At 26.4% G+C, this 18,669-nt stretch overlaps 1 protein-coding gene and 1 pseudogene across 2 annotated transcripts in view; both read left to right on the top strand.

Annotated features, from left to right (window-relative positions):
* LOC149056625 (uncharacterized) overlaps window positions 1-18,669 on the top strand; it is a 161,628-nt pseudogene that overhangs the window by 78,366 nt on the left and 64,593 nt on the right.
* The window catches only part of LOC149056628 (uncharacterized), a 35,873-nt gene continuing 28,200 nt past the window's right edge, over window positions 10,997-18,669 (top strand). For both annotated transcript variants that reach the window (XM_089223991.1, XM_089223990.1), the window contains exon 1: window positions 10,997-11,336. In XM_089223991.1, the coding sequence (XP_089080117.1) occupies window positions 11,100-11,336 (237 nt within the window). In that variant the 5' untranslated portion in view covers window positions 10,997-11,099. The remainder of the gene's footprint in view (window positions 11,337-18,669) is intronic.

The following is an 18,669-nucleotide window of genomic DNA, read 5'->3' as shown; positions in this document are numbered from 1 at the left end:
GTTTTCTTGTGTACATAATACGTATAGTCTGTGGTGTAAAAATCCAACAACGATTATTTTCCGAACTAAAACTTATAATATAATTCATTACCAGCTATATATCAAAATTATTAAAATGTTCATTTAGCAATTTGAACGGTACTCACGGGTGGTAAGTCGACACCCCGTAATAATTTAGTTTTGAGGTTTATAGGTAATCAATTGGTTTATTTCTATTTAAAACATAAATCACACAAATATGCGGAATATAGTATCGCGCATCCGACGACTAGATGCCTTGATTCGGGGGGAGGGGAGATCTTCACTTACAGATATGGAATGTATTTTGTACAATTAGGGGTGGTGTCTGAGAACAAGGTCCTGGTGAGGAAGTACTAAGATTTGGAAGCCCTAAAAAGTGCTATTATATAGCTTCCCGTGGTCACTGTACGAGTATATAGTCATAAAGTAGAAAAATGGGATTGATTTTTATTATTTATTAAACAGTCATTAATTTATAAAAAATACCAATAATATTATAATTTAGGTACCCCTGCTACTTTATAGGAATAAAATATGTATGCCTAAAAAGGCTCTACAATGTACTCTTTCGTTTTAAAAAAAAAATCAAGAAGATCTGATGAGTAATTACAGAGATTACCCTATACAAAGATTTTTATTTTAAATTAATAATTCTTGCTATCTCGGTAAACGGGCACTTATTACACCGATTAGGAAATCTATTGTCATTTGTGGACGGTAGTTGGTGGTAATTTTAAAAAATGAAAACAAGTACCTACCTTGAACCGATAATGCAAAATCATTTAATCTATACCGGTACTTTTTTATCGATAAGAGTAAATTATCAAAACAATGATATCGATTAAAAAAGTATTTGTATCGGTTAGGCTTTACTGATATCGATAATATCGCGACATTTCTAACAGCTAGTAGGGATGGGCTGATATTAGAACTAAAACCAGATATCGGCAAATATTGGTAAAATCCGTTTTATCGGTATCGATTTTTTTTTTCGAAACCAATACATGAATTGATACCAAAAAAATAAAAACCTGTCGAAATGTATATGTTTTATCACAACCATAGACATAAAAAACAACTAGATAGCCGACTAAGGGATAATATTGAAGTCAGCCGACATATGCCAACAGAGCAATGTTTACAAAATCGCAAGGTTGATAAGGATATTTATTAATGATAACAAAATTAATATAAATATTTGTACTGTAGTATATTATGTACTTATTGCTACTTTATGTAATTAAATTTGTACTTGACATTTTGACAATAGAATATGAAAAGAAATTCGTTTTTTCATTATTTGAATTATTATTAATTATTATCACTTATATATATAGGTATCTTATCTATTGAGTTATTATGTAAACATTGCCCTGTTGGCATATGGGCCATATGATAGGGCAGCCCGACTTCAACATTCTATTGGGAATGTAATTTACAGTCGGCTATCTAGTTGTTTTATAATGTCTATGATCACAACTTACAAATGCACAGATTAGGCTATCAATATAATAATCATTTATTACCATTTACCATAAATCGTCAACGTTTTCACTTTTATAGGTAATATTTTTGGTGTTATAGGGTATCGGTTTTATACTTTTATCACAGTATAACGATTGATGGTATCGGTTTAAGGCATTTAAGCTTTTCTACCAAAAATGTAGCCTTAATATTTCCATATATTATTGGGAAAGGGTATTATATCGGAGTGTCAGATATCTGTAAAAATTGGTGTCGGCCCATCCCTAGTGTTAACGTTATCCGAAAACAATAAATTTTTTTTTTCATATTTTATTGTTTTTAATAATTATTGTTGTAATATAAATATAATATATTATATTCGTCATTAACTATGGAATCAATATCGCCGAACTGAATGCGATTGTGGTTTACATAGACGATATAGTACGGCAATATTGAGAATATTTGAAAAACAAAAATTTTAAATTATTACTCCCAACGTAACCGCTTTGATTATGTATTCACATATGGTTTTCACATGAGTCATAATGCTAGAATATCGAATTGTTAGATAAAATAACGAATCACGTATTTGTTTAGGTGTATTCGTGGCTTTGCTACGGTTTGCAGTTTTTTCATGTATTATACCTAATGTACGATTTAAAAAAATATTCAATTTAAAAATCCGAATCACGAAAGTATTGTATTGAAATCATTTTTAAATACGATTACACATCAATAGAAAATGATCATAAAAAGTATCCAGGCACTAATGTTATAGATTGTCAAAATAATTATTAGCAATAAGCAACCTAACCCAACCATATAGATAATCAGTGATGTTATGTGGGCTCCGACACGATTCGTATGGCAGATATATTTGTCCGATTCAGAACATTTTTGTACTTGACTGTGTGGACAACCACAGAAAAAAACAATAAAATAAACACTTATAATATTGTTTGACACCATCGATGCACCAAAAAGGATCACTTTTCTACCAGAAATGCTAATTTGGATTGATACCTACTAGAATATCATTTTTTTTGACTACTTATCGACTTCAAACACAGAAAATACACACATTATTTAAAATCGATAAAATCATGGATCCGCTAAGATTTTAAACTTCAATTTTCTGTGATGTATTTATAAAAGAGTGTTGATTTGTGTGACGATGATAAAACAAAGCGACTACATGTTTTTTATAGTCTGCAGTTCACGTGATTATAAAATTATAATTATTTTGTTCTATTGTTGCGCAATGAGGGACTATTAGCAAATATATGGAGTGAATAGAGTATTAAACTATTATAACTCCACAAAAACCATTCAGATTACAATTATCAACACACACGTAAGATTCATAATTCGATTCGTATGGCAGATATATTTGTCCGATTTAGAAAATTGTTGTACTTGAATGTATCGACAACCACAGAAAAAACTATGTAAAATTAAAATGCATCACAATCTATTGGAAAATTAAATGGACACCATTTACATTTTATGTTCTGAACGGAGCCATGATTTTTCCGGTTCAACGACGACGTCTTGTGATTATATTTTATTTTTCGTACTCCATACGATTATACACGACTATAGTGGCTACATGTTATAATATATTGTTTGCAGATTTTCAAGATCAGCATCATTTCTGTTCGTTTATGCGTGAGACTCGATTATTCACTCGTAAATGATGTGTCTATTTTGCTATCAATATCATTATGATATAACAATATATAAAGGAATAATTTCGGTAGTGATGAAAAACGGTCCGTCTACCGTTGATAAAATTAGATTCTATAGTTATTACGATGCCATAAGTCAATTTCTTTAACAATCGATGTAAATAATACTATGGTATGTTATTTTAAGTCTAGGTATGGGCCGATATTAGAGCTGATACAAGTTATCGGCCAATATCGGTGATATCGGTTTTATATCGGTATCGATTTTTTTTCGAAACCGATACATGAATCGATACCAAAAAAAATTCTTGTCGAAATGTATATGATTTATCACAATTTACAAATACATAGATTAGGCTATCAATATTAAATAATCATTTATTACCATTTACCATAAATCATCAACTGTTTCACTTCTCTAGGTAATATTTTTGGTGTTATCGGGTATCGGTTTTATACTTTTATCACAATAAATCGGTTGATGGTATCGGTTTAAAGCGTTTTAGCTTTCCTACCGAAAATGTAGCTTTAATATTTCTATATATTATTGGCGATGGGTATTATATCGGAGTGTCAGATATCTGTAAAAATTGGTGTCGGTCCATCCCTAGTGTTAACGTTATACGAAAACAATAAATTTTTTATTTCATATTTTATTGTTTTTAATAATTATTGTTGTAATATATATATATATATAATATATCGTATTCGTCATTAACTATGGAATCAATATCGCCGAACTTAATGCGATTGCCGATTTGTAACAACTCGCACGAGGCCATACACAGATTCGGCGTGGAGTGTACATTGACGAGGCTGGTATAAGTCGCCAACCCACAGCTGAGATTCGAAAATCGGAGCATGCGGGATTTTCTTTATATAAATAAATAACTAAATCGGAAAAGGGAAAAAAATTAAAACATAGTTATGGGGATTGGTTTATAAATGTATACCAGAAAATAAAATTTTAATTTATGGCCAAGAAAAGCCATACAGCATAAAAACTTGGCCGCAACTGAAGGCACCGAACAAACAAACATAACGGATAAATATAAAATAGAATATAATAATATGGAATTGAACGATATGCCAATTCCAAACACGGCTCCGAATATTGGTTACCAGTGTACGAATAAATAAATAATAATGATATATGAATATAGTATATATATAAGTAGTAAGTGGGGCACTTGAGGACACTTTTGCTAAAAATATCAGTAAAAGATCAGTAAAATGTAATTAAACATAAAAAGAACAATACACTGTAATAAAACATAAAAATATCAGTAAACGGTAATTAAACATAAAAAGATCAGTAAAATTGATTAAACATAAAAATATCAGTAAACTGTGATTAATCATAAAAAGATCAGTAAACTGTAATTAAACATAAAAAGATCAGTAAAGTGTGATTAATCATAAAAAGATCAGTAAAATGTAATTAAACATAAAAATATCAGTAAAAGAACACAAAATGAAATAAAATCCTCAAATGCAAAATCTTTCAAAAGAAATTGAATATGTTAGTTAAAAAAAATAAAAATTATAATAAACAATCGCAAACATAAATTCTATAAGAATATTAGAAAATATGAAAGTCTCTGAGCTTAAGTCAATAGCAAAAGAGAATAAACTTAAGGGATATAGTACCCTTAAAAAAATTGATCTTATATCAAAAATTAGGAAAGGTCATACAATTCGTGATTTAAAAATCTCTGAGCTTAAGTCATTAGCAAGAGATTATGATATAAGATCAATTTACAAACTTAATAAAGAAAATTTAATAACAAGTATCATAAATAAAAGAAAGCAACAACCTTTTCGTAAATTTAAAGGAGATATTTTCAAGACTGATAATAGTTCATTAAACAATAATCCGTTTCAGAAGTTAGAAAAAACATTTTTCACCGAAGAAAATTATTTTAATAGTTCATTAGAAAAAACACCAGAGGTTTTTGAGTTGATAGATGTAATTCAATTGAATAAACAAGTGTAAAAGAAATTTAAGATACACGAAGCTGAATATAAAATTTGTTTTAGAGAAACTTTAATAAAAGATCTTAAACTAAGTAATACAAAATACAAAATTGATTATACACATAAAGCTCTAGAGGAGATGTTAAACCTTGTCCAAAAAAATTCAAATTACGAAAAAGGTGATCAAATAAATATTATAGTAATGAATCCAAATTTAAATAATACTATATCTACTGGAATGAAATCTGACAATTTTTTATCAAACTTAAAAAAAATAATTGGTAACATATTAACTTCAGCTGAAACAATTGATATTACAGAAACTACTTTTCAAGTTCAATTAGTAAAAATACCAAGAGGTTCAAATCGAACTAAAATAATAAATTTATCAGAAAATATAAAAACGAAAAATAGTATTATTCAGATTAAGAACAATGATAATTTATGTTGTCCCAGAGCTATTGTTGTTGCATTATCTACTCAAACAAATAATATTTTAGGACATGAATTAAAACCCAATGATATTATATACTTGAGAAAAGGTAGAAAAATTCAAAAAGATTTAGCATTAGAATTATGTAATATGTTAACAGAATATAACGAAAAAGGTTTTACATTGAATGATATTAAGAATGTGGAACTTGCACTAGATATACAAATAAATGTTATTTGTGCTGTAAATTTAAATACTTTAATTTATAAGGGCGATTATAAAGAAACTAAAATTTATTTGTATAAAAATGGTAATCATTTTGATGTTATTACATCAGCTAAAGGATTCTACGGATCGTCTTATTATTGTGAAAAGTGTGATAAACCATATAAAAATAAAGATAAACATAAATGTGTTAAAGAATACAATGTATGTAAATTATGTACAGATTTTGGTACGAGATTTGAACATTTAAGTAGTACGAAAAATAGAATATATTGTGAAAAATGTAATAGATATTGTTTTAATCAAGAATGTTTAGATAATCATAATTACCTATATATGTGAATATGTTTACAAATGTATTGAATGTAATAAAATAGCATTAAGAAATAAGGAACATTTATGTGGATATAGTGAATGTAGAAATTGTAAACAAGAAGTGAAAATAAATGAACACCAATGTTATATGCAACCTAGAATATCAAAAGGAGGTAAATGTATTGATCGTGATGATTGTTATAAATGTTATAAAGGTAATAAAATATATCAAGATTGTACTTACACAGAAAAATATATGTTTTTTGATTATGAAGCTCAACAAGAAACAGGAATTCATATCGCAAATAAAATAATTGCACATGATTTTGATAGAAATAAAATTATGTTTGATACAAACGAAGAATTTTGTAAGCATATAATATCATCTAAATATAAGGGTTATACATTCATAGCTCATTACGCAAAAGGATACGATTCACAATTTATATTAAAATACTTGGTTATAACACTCTAAAACCATTTACAATTTATAGTGGTACAAAACTAATGTTATCAGAAATTAAATGTTTAAATATAAAAATAAAAGATAGAAGTAATTTTATTCAAGCTCCACTTAGTAGTTTTCCCAAAACTTTTGGTCTTAAAGAGTTGAAAAAAGGTTACTTCCCACATTTCTTTAATACAGGGGAAAATAAAGATTATATAGGCGTATTACCTGATAAAGAATATTACGGATACAAGACAATGAAAACAGAGAATAAACAAGAATTTGAAAAATGGTATGATAGTAAAATTAATGAAAATTATATATTTAATTTTAAAGAAGAATTAGAGTCTTACTGTAATTCAGATGTAAATATTTTACGAAGAAGTGGTTTAGAATTCAGAAAACAGTTTTTGGAAATAGCTAATATAGATCCTTTTCGATATACGACTATAGCAGGTGTTTGTATGTCTATTTCTAAATCAAAATATTTGTTATAAGATACTATAGCTGTTTTTGATAAAGGAAAAAATGAAAAATATTCAAAACAATCGATAACGTGGATAAAACATTTTAATAATAAAAATATCTTACATGCGTTAAACGGCGGTGAAAAAAAATGGCAGGAGCTAAAGTAGACGGATTTGATAATAAATCAAAAACAGTTTATCAATATCATGGATGTTTTTGGCACGGTTGTACTAAATGTTATAAAGATGGAGAAACTATAAATAATATAAATCATGCAACAATGGAAGATTTGTATTAAAAAACAATTGAAAGAAGTACATCAATAAAAAAAGCAGGTTATAATCATGTTGAACAATGGGAATGTGATTGGATAAATAGTAATACATACAAAAAAATGGAAAAAGCTGATATAGCTGAACCTATTAATCCAAGAGACGCTTTCTTTGGAGGTAGAACAAATGCTACAAAATTAAGAGTAAAAAATACAAAAATGCGTTATATTGATGTGTGTAGTTTATATCCAACTGTGAATTATTATGATTATTATCCTGTTGGACATCCTGAAAAAATATTGAAACCAAAAGTATATGATACAAATTGGTTTGGATTAATTAAATGTAAAATTTTACCTCCAAAAAATCTTTACCACCCTGTACTTCCAGTAAAAATAAAAATGGAAAAAAATGAAAAATTATTATTTCCATTGTGTTATAAATGTTCTGTAGATCAAAATCAAAAATGTAATCATTCTCAAAATGAAAGACAATTTATAGGAACATGGACAATAGACGAAGTTAATAAAGCTTTGGAAAAAGGTTACATTATAACAAAAATTTATGAAGTATGGAATTTTGAAGAAAAAACAACAGATTTATTTAAAGAGTATGTTGATAATTTTATGAAAATGAAATTAGAAAGTTCAAAATGTAATTATAGTTCTAATGATGAGTATATAAAAGCAATTTTCGATAAAATGGGTATTTTATTAGATAAAGATAAGTTAGGTGATAATCCTGGTAGACGAGCTGTAGCGAAATTGTGTTTAAATAGTTTATGGGGAAAATTTGGACAAAGACAAAATATGAAAAAAACTGAGTTTGTTACAGACCCACAACAATTCTATAAGATATTATTAGACGATAGATTAGAAAATATAAATATAAAATTATTAAACGACAATATGATACAAATGTGTTATAGTTATAAAGATTATTACGTTGAAAATGTTCATAATACAAATATTTTAATAGCTTTATTTACAACCTCTAGTGCGAGATTAAGATTATATGAAATGTTAGATAAATTAGGTAGAGCTGTAGTTTATTTTGATACAGATTCTATTTTCTATATTGATAACGGTTATAATAAAGTTAAAACAGGAACAATGTTGGGAGAATGGACTGATGATTTAGGTGAAAATGTATATATAACAGATTGGGCATCGACAGGTCCTAAAAGTTATTATTATAAAACAAACAATAATAAATTTAAAACGGTTATAAAGGGTTTTACTTTGAATTATCAAAATTTGTTAAAACTTAACGGTGAATCAATGATAAAATTAATTGAACAAAAAAAAAGATAATAATATAGAACTAGAATATAATCAAATAACACGTGATACACTTACTAAAACTATAGTTAATAAAAAAGTTACAAAAAAATTCTCGTTTGGTTATGATAAAAGAATAATATTACCAGATTATGATACAATACCATACGGTTACAATTAAACGAAATTGTTTATGTTTTTATTTATGATTTTAAAATCATAAATAAATGTAAATACATTTGGAAACAATAACGCGTGACCGAACGGGGCACGCATTAAATATAGAAAAAATTACATAAGTTTATAGAATTTTTAAATAACAATTAAAATTTTGTTTTTTGGATCTCTTCGTTATAAAAACTCCCTTCAACCTCTTCATTATTTAAATCTATAATTTTATAGGTTATAGGATTTGTGTTTAAAATTTCATTAACTATAAATATTTCTCTTGTCCAATTATTACTGTATTTATTACCAAATGTTTTTTTATAAGCTTTTATTCTTACCCTATCACCCACGCTAAATTTTATTTTTGATTTAGGTTTGTTTTTTGTAGAAAATAATTTGTGTAGAACAAGGTCTTCGTTAGATTTATTTACTTCACAAGGTTTCATACTAATAGATCTATGTATATCATCGAAATTATATTAATCTATTAAAGATTGTAAAATTTTAATCCATTTTTTAGATTTTTGAACTTTAAAATATATTCTCATTTTTCCGTTTAATGTTCTATTAAATCGCTCAATAATTGCAGATTTTTCTTCGTTTTGAGTATGATACATATGAATATTATATTTTTCCAAAGTTTGTTTAAAATGTTTATTTACAAACTCCAAGCCTTTATCAACGTGTAGTAATTTTGGCGGTTGATGTTTTTGTGATTTAGCTTGTTTTATTATTTTTTCAAATGTTTTTGAAACACTAATACCATCTTTATTTTTGAGTGGTAATGCCCATGCAAATTTTGAAAAAGTATCTATAACAGTAATTATATAACAATAACCTTCATTTTCATTTGAATAATTTCTCATTATAACTAAATCAGCAGCCCATAGATCATCAATACCTTTAGTGATAATCCTTCTTTTAGGAAATCTTAATCTGGCTGGTTTATGAAGTTCTTTACCTAATAAAAATTTGTCTGTATTATTTGAAATATTTTGATTTATAGATTTATTGGTGACGGGTTGTTCAATTTCAAGTGATGTTGTAAATTTACTTTTATTTGTTTTACAATCCAAACATTTTTTGGAAATTCTCCATCGACCATTCACTGTTTGAATTTTAATAGGATTTAAATTTTTTTACATTTAAGGCAATGTATAGTTTGTAATAATTCATCGCTCATTTTATATTGCAAAAAAATTTTTTTTTTTTTTGATTTTTCCAAAAATCTTTGGAAATGGTTTTAGACTATCAGACATGAGGGGGACTTATAGAGAATTAAAATTAAAAATGTTTAATCAAAACATGAACATTCTAACATAAATAGCATCGGTGTTATAATTAAATCAAAAACATGAAGTGGAGGGTAAACTTTTAATATGTAGTGTAGATAAGTATATAGAACATGTATGTGCTGTTCCGACTTGATAATATCAAATATTAAATGAATTATCAGACTTTATAATAATAATAGTAATAAAATATTTTAAATTGAAAAAAATGCAAAAAATTTGCAAAAGTAGCCCCCCAGTTGTACAGACATTTAAGCTGGCCAGCTTTCCTCACACTTTTTCATTTTTTTATTTTTAATATTTTTTTTTCAATCATCTGTACAACTAGGGGGCTACTTGTTGTATATAAAGAGCCTTCATCGTAGCACAACACAGTGAGGAAGGTGTTATTTGTAGACTCCAGGGACTAGTGAGGAGAACATTAGTAATGATATCACAGGCGACACCACAGCGATTTCAATCCGCCAAGTATCGCTACTTAACGAACAAACCACACATTGTCTGTAGCGCTGTAATTACCAGGACTAAATTCCCCCCAGCCAGTATCGAACCTACTATGAATGCATTCAAAGCCTAACGCCTTACCCACTGAGCCACACTACTCAGGCATGTGTAATAGTATAAAACACACTATTTAAATAATAAAATTGGTATTCGACAAATGATAACATTCTGTAAATGTATACAATAAGTATTATTGTCACCCTATATATTAGATAACACTGCAATAACGGATGTTAAAAAAAGATAATCAGTCTAGCTACTCAAATGATGATAAATATATAGGTATATATTATAATTAATAAAAATATCAACACCTAACACTTAACATCTAACACATAACATCTAACGACGAACGTCAACGTAAAAATGCTAAACATCGACGTAAAGATAATTAATTGATTTACGTAGTTATGTTGTTATGCTTAAGTATATGTTTTAAATACGCGATTTCAGTCGATCGTAAACGCTTATCGTGAGCAGACGTGCACGACCTCCGTCCGTTATCGCTATTCGCTAATGGCGTTCTATTCCCAGTTAAAATATGTCCCGTAATACCCCAAAACGTAATCTATCATCATCGTCTACCAAAGACAGCGAACAAAAAAGCAAAATATTTGTTACTCCCAACAGATACGCCTCTCTCTCCGAAGATGCTGATTCTCCTCCGGAGGTGTTCAGCCCTCCACCCGTCAAATTGTCATCTCAGGATCAGCTCAATATGCCGCCGGCCAACATGGAGTCATCCTCTCCTACTAAAGTTCAGACACCTCCCTTTTACGTAAGTGAAGGATACGAAATTTCCACGCTCAAAAACGCTCTATTTGATATAACTGAATCGTCGAACATTCTATTTATATCAACTCCCAAATATTTGATTATCCACGCTGGCACCGTAGTTGCCTGGAACACTATTTTTAAATACCTAGCCGATAACGAGCAGTTCAAATTCCATACTCACTTGCCCAAGCCATTAAAACCGTATAGTGTATTTATCAGACACCTCCACCCGTCTACGCCCGTGGAAGACATACAAAACTTTATCACGGATAAAGGCCATGAAGTTATTCAGGTCACCAACATTTTACACCGTATCAACAAAAATGCACTGCCTCTTTTTCGTATCGATCTAAAACCTGCAACCAATAATAGCGACATTCTTAATCTGGACTTGCTGTTACACACCAAAATCAAAATTGAACTTCCAAAAAAAAAACATGCTCCTCCTCAATGCAAGTCATGCCAGGCTTACTTTCATACAAGTAACTTTTGTCACCATAACCCTCGGTGCGTCAAATGCGGAGATAATCACCTCTCCGCCGAATGCTCAAAACCACCTACCACTCCCGCGAAATGTGCATTATGCTCAGGTCCACACACAGCCTCCTACAAGGGCTGTCCCGTGTACAAAAATATCATTAAAAACCAAGCCAACCTCAAAGCAACAAAATATAATGAACTTCTCAAACATAAGAAACGTTCTCAGCCGATTCAACAAAAATCAAATTACTTAAATCCGAATACTGCTCCTACGCTCCCCCCTCTCAAAATTCCTCCTCTTCTTCCTGTAGCTTCCTATGCCTCTATCACTAATTCCAATAACAGTTTATCACATAATAATTTCCCAAATGATAATTTGTTAGCTAAGTTTATCACAGAACTCTCCGCTCTTATAAATCCACTCATTTCCCTCCTCACCACTATTCTACAAAAACAATTTACACCATAATCCAATTTCTTTTTCCCTCAATCAACTCGCTATATATTATCTTTATCAAATTAACTACGCACTCATTATAATTTACGATACTATTTCATTACTTTATATCATTAATTAATATTATATAAATTATCAAGACTCTTCTCAATGTATAATTATATAATTTTTTTTTTCTTTCTTTCTATTCTTATCTATACCATTGTAATTATATACTATTGTAACACCACACTGTCATTTATATATATCTTGTACTTATATAATTGTCGAGCTATAATAGTTTTTACTGAAAGCTAATTAATAAAAAAAAAAAATACGCGATTAAAAAAATAAATATATTTCTATTATAATAAATAATAGAATTGGAAAATTTTAAAGCATCTTTAAATAAATGCGGTAACACACAATATGATTTTGTAAAATTAGATGCATTAGAACAAGGAAAAAAATATGAGGTGACTTTTTTCGAATATTTTGATACAGAGGATGGTAAAACAATAACTGTTGTATTAGATAATAAAATAAGAGTATTTTTACCAAAAAGATATTTTGATAATGGAGGGGCGACAATGCAAAAGGTACTATTTCCATTTTTTGCTTTTTCCAGAAACATCGATTTTCTATAGTAGCTTATCAGAAAGTCATAGTAAAAATCTAAAGTATTCAAAAAATACATAAAAAAAAACTGAACTTACTTATGATGTTTGTTTATATTTAAATTTCAGACTTGGTAAATTTAAACATCATTTTTTAAAGTGAATCGTGCCTAAATGTACTATTTCCACCACTTAGTTCGTTTTGTCAAAATTCGATGGAAATAGTACGTTTTGGTTATATTTCATCATAACGTACTATTTCCATTAAATAGTTCATTTTGACATAATTTAACGAATAAAGGTAGGTAGGCATATTTTTTAATATTAATTGTTTAACAAAACGACCTAGAATTTTATTTTTCGTAATTAACTATTTCATGAAAAAATAAATACTCGCCATACTTTTTTTTTATTGTTAAATTGCTGCAATGTTTTGTATTTTTTTTAAAAATAATAAAACATTATTTTATAATAATTAAAAAGGAAGTCCATAATCATACAAATCAAAATAAAATCAACAAATACTTTTATTTTAACATAGTGTATTCACTTTAACAATAACAACTTAAAAAAAAAATAAAATGTGGTTTTACTATACGTAAAATTAAATTAATTATAGAATATATGAAATGAAAACAAGTATATTTATATATATTTAACTTTGATTAAATTATTAAATTAATTTATCACAATTTTAATTTGCAGTCTGCTCTTCTCATAAGTCTTTACTTTTCTTAATAACTAGTTTTTTTCTAGTATTATTTTATTAAAAATTATAAACAAAGAAATCATTTTTTTTTATTAATTATTAAAAAAAAAATATAAATAAAAACAAATAATAAATTAATAAAATAAAAACAACTTATTATTAAACATAGAGAACTTCCCTTTAATAATAAAACTTAATGAGTTTAAACAAAATACCATAGCATATAATTTTATTATAAGTAAAATGAAAATAAATATGAAATATATGAAATAAAACAAATATCAATAAATTTAACTTAAATTAAATTATTTAGTAAAATTATCACAATTTTTAGTTAGCATTCTGTGCTTTTCTTATAACAAGTCTTTACTTTTCTTTTAAACTAAGTAGAGTATTTTTCTAGTATAATTTCATCACAAAATTGAAAATACTTAGGTATATTTATATTAAATAACAACAAAAGCCTATTTTATAATCATTAAAAAAAATTTCATAGTAGATTATACAATAAAAAATAAATAATAAATTAGGTTATAAAATAAAAACAACTTATTATTAAGCATAGTATATTCCTTTTAATAATAACACCTAATAAGTTTAAATAAAATAACATGGTATGTGGTTAATTAGAAAAATATACAAATAATTAAAAATTATTTAAAAAAATAAAAAAAAAAAAATTATGAATTTATTCATTATCATCATCATAATAATGAATATCTTCATCTGAAGGATCATCATTATTTTTAAAAATGTCTTCATAAAATTCTTGAGCGTCCTCTGGTATTATAAAAATTTTTAGAAGTTTTTTGACATCATTCTGCTTCGGGAGTTTGACATAATTCGTTTTTGGTAAGATTTAAGGTGAAGTGTATTATCATTATCATAATACCATGATAGTCATCATAGTAACTTTTGGAGCGAAATAATCTGTGATTATATTCAACACCAAAGCATGTACTGAATTTTATCAGTTGCACCAACTAGTAAATAAAATAAAATAACGTAGTCCCATATCATATCACCATGAAATAATTAAAGAATAATAAATAATAAACAATTAAAATTGAAATGTCATCTATATCTTTTACACTTGGAAATAGTACCTTTTGCAAATAATTGATTTAATATTACTACATTTTAACATGGGAAATATAACGTTTTGCTTCAATCTTGAAATAGTACGTTTTGCATCAATACTTATTAAAATGATACTAAATAGCATGGGAAATATTACGTTTTGATGTAATTTGGAAATTTGTCTTTTTGACACGATTTTAGCGATGGAAATGGTGCGTTTTGCAGTAATTATGAAACTTTATCATCAAATATACACTAGAAATAGTACGTTTTGGCCAAATCTGAACACGCTATTCGATTCCTCGTGGTTTTTACTATCAGAAATGATATATAACTCAATTTTTCAATTTTTGGCAATAGTACGTTTTGCATTGTCGCCCCTCAATTTTATTATTATTAATTATTATGATGAAATGACAGATGAAAATATATCGTTATATAAAAATTCGAAAACAAAATTTAATCTTATTTATAAAGGAATGAAAAAATTAAACAAAGGAAAATCAATGCATTTGATTGATTTTGAATAAATTGGAAAAAAAAAATATAAACTTTTATAAATGGTATTTATAAAAGTAAAAAAAAATGGTTATATTCATTTACCACAACCAGAATTCAATGATAATAATAAATTTAAAATAGGTCTCGAATCATTGTATTTAAAAAGATTAAATTTGATTAATATTGAATCAGATTGTAAAATAGAAGTTGAACATAGAGAAATACATATAAAAAAAGGTATATATAGCATTCCATATTTAAATAAATTAATTGAACTGGTATTTTTATCTTATAATAATAAAAAAAATCAAATTGAATCTCCTTGTTATTATAAATTAGATGAAAAATTAAAAAAAAATTTAGGATTTGAAAATACAGAATTTGATTTTTCATTAGTTGTTAATACTTTAATGTATTGTCCTACTTCAGAAGAAAAATATATAAATATAGATCAAAAATGTACATTTAGATTAGGTAGAAATGGTGAAATACCAAAGGGTGAAATTCCAATAGGAATATACACAATAAATGAAATTGAAAATTTAATGAATTGTTATGATTTTCCTAAAATAAATCTTGAACTAATTAATGGTTTTTTAAATATTACAGCCTCAATCGGTCTAAGTTTTGATGAATATTTATCAAATTGTTTAGGTTTTGATTATATGGGATATTTAATCCCTATAAATAAGGTATGGCCTGATTCATGGAACTAGCTCCTGATATTGAATTATTGAATATAAAATAACAGGATCAAACAAACCAATTTTTTATACACAATGTTTTAAAAAAAATATAAACGGTGTTATATTTAGCCAAACAAAAAAATCTGATATAATATATAAAACTGAAATTGAAGGTAACTATTCAATTGATCAATTGAATCAATTGAATAGTTTATTACCTTCAAATATCAAATTACAAAATTATAATAATTTTATTAAATTAACTTAAAAAAATACTTGTTTGATAGACGAAAATTTAAAATTAAGTTTAGGGATTGATAATAATTTTTTATATAAACATGTAGGAGATTCTGAAAAATTAGATAATAATATAAATAATCAATTATTAGAAGTACATTCCAACATAATTTAAAATTCTGTTTCATCTATTGATGAAAAAGTTATCGAAGAGGAACTTTTGTTTGTTTTTTATTATGAATCAAATAATTTTTTTATTAGATGTAATCCAATAATGTACAGACAAGTAAATGTAAGAACAATTCAAAAGATAAATATATATATTCTTGATCAAAATGGTGATATTGTTAATTTTGGTGATGATTTTATTGTTTATCTTGATCTAATTGAAGAAAAACAAAATAAATTTTAAAATTATTTTTCAATAGAAATATTTCTATTGAAAACACAAAAATTTATTCCAGAAAGAGGTGGAGTACTATTATTGTTGTCAGAAAGACATGAGAATAATTCTCTTAAAAGAAGTGTAAATCTATTATCTAATTTAATTAGTAAAAGATTCTTCAATTGTTCCTTTTTCAATATCAAATAAAAATTCATCATTTCTAACGAAAAATACATAGCAAATTGTACTTTTAGGTAAATCTTCATTGAAATCCACATGTAAAATAATATTTTGTTTAGTTGCAGAAATATTTGTTGGTTGTCTAGTCATGTTTACAAGATATATTGTTCTAAATGTTTTAAAATCGTTTGGATCATTATACATCAAAGGAAGTTCAAGGTGAGTTTTATGAAAAGTTTCTTTATAATACATCAAACTATCATAAGCCTCACGATATTTTTCATTCTTAAAATCTAGATCTTGAGTTTCTTCAGGATAACGTCTTCCATTTATTTCAAACCTAAAATTTTTCACATTACAATGATCAAATTCACAAGGATCATGTTCTTGAGTATATAACTTGTTTGTTTGAAATACCACACCCGCAAACAAAGGACTTTTAAGACTTCGATATTGAGTTGTTAAATCGAGTTTTATGGTTTTTTCTGATATATTTCTTTCTTCAATACATTGCCATGATTTAAAATTAAAAATATATTTTTTTTCTTGAGAAATTGTTTTTAAATCATTTAACAATAAAACTTTATACATAGGATTGAATTCTAAAATTGGAATTCTATGTGTAAATTCATCAATAATAATTTTTCCATCTTCTGTTCCTATAACAACTTTTTTTAACAATGCATCATCATCTGTATTTCTCGTAAAAATTATTTCCATATCACCTTGGAAAACAGGATATATTTGGTCTTTAAACCATCCTAATCCGAATTGTGATAATTTACCCATAACATTAAAACGACCTTCACCTTTATATTTGCTTGAAAATCCTGAGTTTATAATTGGTCCGTTTGGATCCACAGAAAAATCTAACACACCTTTAATTGTACTAGCAACTCCTGGATTTTCGATTTCATCCAAGACTTTACCATGTTTTTTAACTTCAATTCTAGTAAATAAAAATGCAGGAAAATTATCAATTAGTTGTATTTTTGATTCTTTAGGATAATCTTTTCCATCTTTTTGCAAATATCTACCATAAATATAAAACTTTGCATCTTTAATGCTCAGAAAATCATCCATATTATCTATTCTAAAAATTGTAGTTTTATTAGGTGTATTAAGTTGTGAATTATTCACAGGTAAAAGAGTTTTATATTGAGATCTTTCAATATATTGATCGTATTTTTTAAAAATATTATACATTATTATTTATAAGAGCAAATATATATATATATTTTTTTTTATATTAATGGATAAATTAATGGTAAAAAAATATATTGAAGATGATAGTAAAGAAAAACCTTTATTTGAAATACCTTCACGAGTTTTAGTGGTAGGAGCATCTGGCTGTGGTAAAACAACTTTGTTGTATAATATGATTATAAGTTATTGGATTCCATATAAAAATCTATATATTTTTACAAAAAATATTGATCAGCCAGTTTATAAAAATTAAAAAAAATATTTGATGGAATATCTTCTATTAACATTCATTTTTCTGATGGTGATATAATATCTGTTGATGATTGTGAACCTAATAGTGTAGTGGTTATTGATGATTTTCTTTTAGAAGATCAAAAGTTGATAATGGAATATTTTATAAGATCGAGATCAAAGAATATTAGTGTTATTTATTTAACACAAACTTATACTTCAGTAGATATAAAAACAATAAGAAATAATTTAACTGTTATAATTGTTTTTAATCAGTCAAATTATTATATTGAAAAAATATGGTCCGATTTTATTAGCAAAATTATACCATTAGACAAATTTAAAGACATTTTTAGAACTTATTGTAAAACATATGATAAAAAAAAATAAAATAAAAACATATTTTTTCATAACAATAGATATAATAAAAAATTTTAATAAAGGTAATGATATTTTAAGTATTGATGAAAGATGAAAATTATTTTTTTATTTTTTATGTAATAAATGGATATCAAACAAATTCAAAATGAATTAAAAAAAAAAATTTAAAAAAAAATAGCATTTGAAGACCAAAACAATTCCAAGG

This window comes from Diuraphis noxia, unplaced genomic scaffold, assembly GCF_037042655.1.
Source record: "Diuraphis noxia isolate RWA-SAM2 unplaced genomic scaffold, SU_Dnox_SAM2 contig0003, whole genome shotgun sequence".
In the NCBI taxonomy this organism is placed as follows: Eukaryota; Metazoa; Arthropoda; class Insecta; order Hemiptera; family Aphididae; genus Diuraphis; species Diuraphis noxia.
Note: the sequence above shows the minus strand (reverse complement) of the source record. Positions and strands in the feature narration are given on the sequence as shown.